Source organism: Cryptomeria japonica, chromosome 3 (genome assembly GCF_030272615.1).
Source record: "Cryptomeria japonica chromosome 3, Sugi_1.0, whole genome shotgun sequence".
NCBI lineage: Eukaryota > Viridiplantae > Streptophyta > Pinopsida > Cupressales > Cupressaceae > Cryptomeria > Cryptomeria japonica.
Window position 1 is genome coordinate 663,043,384 of NC_081407.1, and position 6,000 is coordinate 663,049,383.

General features: G+C 34.2%; 1 protein-coding gene across 4 annotated transcripts in view; it reads left to right on the plus strand.

Moving 5' to 3' along the window:
- Positions 1 to 5,570, plus strand: part of LOC131068408 (immune-associated nucleotide-binding protein 9) — a 45,202-nt gene extending 39,632 nt beyond the window's left edge. For all 4 annotated transcript variants that reach the window (XM_058003593.2, XM_058003595.2, XM_058003592.2 and 1 more), the window contains one exon: positions 5,004 to 5,570. In XM_058003593.2, coding sequence (XP_057859576.2) covers positions 5,004 to 5,210 — 207 coding nt within the window. In that variant the 3' untranslated portion in view covers positions 5,211 to 5,570. The remainder of the gene's footprint in view (positions 1 to 5,003) is intronic.
- Positions 5,571 to 6,000: the final 430 nt, after the last annotated feature.

The following is a 6,000-nucleotide window of genomic DNA, read 5'->3' on the forward strand; positions in this document are numbered from 1 at the left end:
TCAATGTAATTATTTCATTGGTCGAATGGAGTTTGTTGTAACAAACCCTAATTATTGTTTCATTTTATAATCTCTATCGTTGATTTGAGTCAATTTGAGCCTTCGAATTGTAATGAGTCGTCTATATAAGACTTAGTCTTCTCATTGTAAAGGTTACTAGACAATAGTGAATAGTTAGTAGCCAAGGAGTTAGATAATTTTAGTAGTAGAGTAAGAGGAGGAAGCTTGAAATTGTTGTCAAGTTATGTTGAAATCATTTCAATACTTTCATTGAAGCTATTGTGGATGTATGTGTTGTGTTTCTACATTTTGCATGGTTCCTTGTTACTTCTCAAGGTTAATTAGAGTTCATTGATTATGATGAAGTGTGATGATATATGATGAATCTTTCGGTTCATACCATTTACACCTTTTTGATTGCAAGTTGTAGTGCATGGTTAGTCTAAACCTTATTATTATTGTGGCTAAGTTCAATTGTGAAGACTTCATTTGGATTGCACTAGTATTGGGTATATGAATGGATTGTTTACGATATGAAGGTCTTTCACTACCTTAGGAGATCACACTCTTTCTATGGCATTGTGAGCTATCTCTGGTTTAGTAGAAAGTAGTTTCATGAAGGATTTGTCTGTCAAAGCATTATTCATTATTGTCATTGTCCTTAGGAATTAGAAGGTAGCATAAATTCTCTAAACCATTTCTCCTTTTGTCCGTTTTTTCATTTGAGTTTGAATTAGTTTAGGGCAAGAAGCATCACATGATTGATACATCCGATGTTCATGTTCTAGTTGTAGTTCATAAACGTTAAGTCCCCTTGGATTGCCAATAATCACATCAACACATTGAGTCTATCCACGCATAAAGTCAAGACTTGACTATTGGAGCCTTGGAGTCGTTTGATCACATAGTTTAGCATTTGAGAGGTCTTTGTTCAAGAGAGGATAGAATACTTAGTATTTTATTTTGTGTTGCATGACGTTGTAAAAAACACATCAATAGATACCACACCTTAACTAGTCAAAAGAACCATAAGTTTCTTGGATAGAGTAGGATGAGGGTGACAACTACCTCCAATCCACCCTATGACAACACAAACAACACCTAGATTCAAGAATAAGTCTTCACAAGAGGTTACTCTACTGGGAGGTACAAGCTCTCTAGAGATGAGAATTACAATTGGTCATTTTCGTGCCAGGGCATACTTCCCAATGCCAAAGATGTAATAACTTTCAGATTACAACTCTCGTTGACAAGGTGACTGACTACATGGGAATACTCACAAGACGAGGGAGCAACTTTCGTACACAATGTTTTCTAGGGAAATGACTAGAAATACCCATTGTTGACAAACAAAGGACTAAAATGTGCAAGGGGACACTAGGGTCTAGATAGGACACTAGTGCTACATTACTCAGGTGTTTGCTTCCTACTTTTGTGTTGTAGTATTGACCAAAGACTAAACAGATGACCGTTTCCAGGTCGCATACTCAAGGATGATGCCTTAGACTCACTCAAACAAGATTCAACTCAAGACAAGCCCCAAAAATGCCTACAAATGACCAAATAATCAAGGTGAAGAATCACACCCAATCTTTGAAATTTGAGCAAACAAAAGAGACACTTCACAAAAGCTAGGAAGTCTACAAAGGATTCTAAAATAAATCCAAGGATAGAAGGGATGAAGGTGAATTTTCCAAACACATCCCACACTCTTCCTTCACTCTGGGAACAAAAATGACATGACAACACCACCCTGGGTTTGTTAACACAACACGATAATGGGGGAATGGATCTATCCAACATCCGCAATATATCATAATTGAATATTCGCTAACACATTGTACTCATTTTAAGGTAAATTCAAAATGCCCTAAGTTCATTTTACCAATTTATTAAGAATGATGAAAAGCATTCAACTCAACATGTGTGTTCAAAACCAATGTTGAGATACACAAAGGTAATCAAAGGTCTATCATCACTTATGTGGGTGGATTATTTAACATCCAATAAGGAGTTTCTTAATAAAGCCTCTTCCAGCAGATGTACTAGTCCTTGATGGTGGTTCCATGCCACCCAACCATGTGGTACTTGTGGGTCCACCTCATTGTTCTAGAAGATAGTCACTTGGGCACAAGTGCACACACACGCAAAACAAGGGGTAGTAAGGCTCACACACAGGCCAAACATTATGAATAATCATCATAGCATACACATATCAATAGGTATGGTTAACCAACACAGCATACCCATGTCAACCAGGTATGATAAACTATCATAGCATAACATGCCAAACAGGTCTGATAAAACATCATATCATAAACATGCCCAAAGGGGGAACATCATCAACAAATAGGCATATATGATACCCTACATCATATAGCAAATACACGTCAACAATTAAGCCTACAACATAGGTGTGAATATGTGCAACCAAGATCTTAGCCAATCACATACACATGGCAAGAGTCAGGTCTCAATCAGATACAAAATCCAGTGGTAGAGGAAGGCAACTAGTGTCATCACAATAGCTTGAAGTGATGGCTTTGCTGTTTGAAAATGAATCCTAGTTGCAGGGTGAAGGGTGTACCCAATCGACATCCAACAACTCCAGAGTGCAGCATGTCCTTGATGTACCATATTGAGCCTTTACAAGTGCTTCAAGTTTGTTGTTGACTTAAAATCACTTAATTAAAACTCCCATTTGTTGTAGTCATTAGAATTGCTTTTGGATTTGGGGCAATGTCGAGAGCCACTCCTTTCCTACACCCTATATCTTAAACCTTAGGTTCTCTATTACCAAATCATTATTTGAGGGTGGCATGGAAATCAATACAACAAAAATAGAATAACAATTTAGGAGAGTCTTAAAAGATTCTAAAGGGAAAAATATTAAGTACTCAAGCTTTCTCCCATTCTAATTCATTCCCAATTTGAAAATTTTCTAAGCAATTTTTCCAATGCAAAACAATAAAATTCCCAATTCTACCATTCATGAACCTCAATTTTTTTAACTTTTTAATTAGGGAAAAGTTTTAAAATGTAAGAAGTTAATCAAACAATATAAAAGAGGGAAAATACCTTTCAATAGTTTGCCAAAAGGAGAAGAGTAGGTTGAGAGGAGAGTTTTTACACACACCGATTGGATTCAAGCAATCCTCTTCCCAAGTATTCTAATACAATCAATCGTTACACACACAGGTTTCATTCCCATTTCTTTAGAGAGAGAGAGAGAGAGTAAAAATGCAACCATTTCCCTTTTTTCCTTTCTCCAAGCAATGAACTATTTTAAAATTGCAATTAAAGTTAATTAAAATAATATGGATATTATTTCTAATACATTTAACCAGCGATTCCCCTTTGTCGTTGCCAATCTCCTGATTACCCAAATGCATCAAATATCGTTAAAACATAATGATTTTATCTTTTGAATATAGTTGAAATGCAAATGGGGAAATAAACAATCACAACTGCTATCGCTCATGTACAATTTTTCCACAAAACACAGATTCTTAAATCACCACCAATTTGGATCTTGACTCAGGCAAAAATGAGGACTCATCTCACACTTGAACCAAGTGTGATACACGTTACCAAACACACAAACCCAAAGTCTCATCTTTGATAACCACCATTGGGGAAATAACCCAGACCTGCATTTTTAGGTGGGAAAAAAACTGTGTTTTTGCATACTCAAGTCACTCATCAAGTATATTGTACCATACATAATAGCTGAAACAAATACACAATCATCCGACATGGTACAATATCGTATACTTCATATCATCATGTCATCTAGAATAAGTAATAACTCAATATTAATGCACATCATCTGAACATAGAAATGTGATAATCAGCAATCATCTAGAATCTGTTGTTGAACTTTTGGATTCAAATATGTGTAGTCTTTTCATCATCAATGTTCTGGATCATACTTCATGATTTATAATCAGGATGAGATATCTAGAAAGCAAGAATGTGAGGATAGCTGCAGACTGGAGGGTTAAATAGAGGTAAGGGAAGGATTCTAGAACATAGAAGAGAGGGAAGAGAAATTGACCCAAAAAAGAAAAAAAGTGTAAATGTAAACCAACCACAAGAAAGTACAAAAATTAAATAAAAATGAAAATAAAATAGAAGGTGAAAAAGGAGAAGGCCACTAGAAACCTAGAAAAAACTAAAATTAAAATGAGGACAAATAAAAATGGAAACTCAACATGGATAAAGGAACCAATAAAAATATTACAAAAAATAGAATTAAAATAATGCAACTGGATGTATTGAAATTAAACAAGACCAAACATTAAGAAACAAAAACAAGGGAACGAATAAAATTAAATAATACATAAGAGTGAAGGAAATAAATAAGAGTCATAAACATAACAATAGGAAAAAAACAATGATACTAGTAGAACATATGAAATTTAAGACAAACAAAGTTAAAAAGAGTTCAAGATGCATATAAAAATCTATAAACAACAAAAAAGTAGAATATGCCTTGGTGTATATAATACAAGATATACATACATACATATATGGAACAAGGTATATACATAATATAAATACGAGGAATTAATAACAATGATATATTTTATTTAAAATGCCAAGTAACTATAATTACAGAGCTATATTATGGTATGTTAAAATAAAATGTATATACCTTGGCAAATTTGATCTGAAATGTTGGATCATGGGGTTTGATCTAATGTTGATGAGTTTTTTTATGCAATCAGATCCAGAAGTATTTCATACTAAGTATGATTAGTGAACCTAGTAAACCGAATATCTGCTGTTTGTTTAGAAGTTTCCTTTAACATATGGAGAAGATGAAATGAAGAAGCTAAAAACACTAGAGTAATCAGCATATGTATTTTGCAATCACAATATTATAGAGGCCATAGTTGACCTCAATCCTTTGGATGAGACTTTGAAGATTTAAGCTTGCATATGTTTTTGACTATGGAATATTTTCCCTCACCATATGGTCATTACATGTTTTTAATCAGGTTGAAGAGAAGATGCGGATAGCTACAGACAAATTGGAACAGCGGCTGGTTTCTGAGCAGTCTGCGCGGAAACAAGCTGAAGAAGTAGCTCGATTAGCACAAGAGCGATCAGATGAACAAATCCGCAAGCTTCAAGAGAAATTAGAGAAGGCCCATGAAGAGACTGAAAACCTCAAGAAGCAAATGAGCAAGTGTGTAATCTTGTAGGAAAAGCTTGAAACCGTTTTGTTTCCATAACATATTATATAAAGGCAGATAAGTTTTCCAGTAGTCTGAGAGCTTCTGATTATTTATAATTGAATTAATCACATGTAGTAGCCTGCAATCCTATAAATTATGTTACTAGACATGAAAATATGAGTGAATGTAATCCCAATCCATGTATATATTTTAGTTGATTGTCTCTAAATTGTAGATGCCTAGCATAACAACTTCTATGATATTGCTACGTCAGCAATCTTGACTCTTTCTCTAAATTATAGATGCCTTGCATGACAGTTTCTATGATGAAACTATTGCTTCATTGGTTCTTTGTTCCTAATGCAATTAAATCTCTTATTACTTTTATCTTTTTCATTTCAGGACCTATCTGAGATGTTAGAAATCAATTTTTTTCTCGAATGTGACTGCTCTTACTTGAAAAAAATTTACGTTGTTTTGTTAAGTTAAACTTGACCTGTAATGAAGGTTTGAATTACAAATTGACAACTATATGACTGCATCTGCCAACATTCCATGCATGGATTTTACTTTTACATGAATTTCTCTTGTTGTCTTGTTGCTTCAGGCGGTGTTCGGATAAAACTTATGTCAGTTCTTTAATGTTTGAAAATAGTTGTGCTTTTCCATATCATGGCAGTCTTCCAAAGTACTGTGATTTGAGAAGTTGGGAATCAATTCCATTGAATATAAATTCCTTTTATTAAACCTCAATATAATACAGATTGTTGTTTTATAAGTTAAGTCGTGCCTATAATGAAGGCTTGAATTACAATAT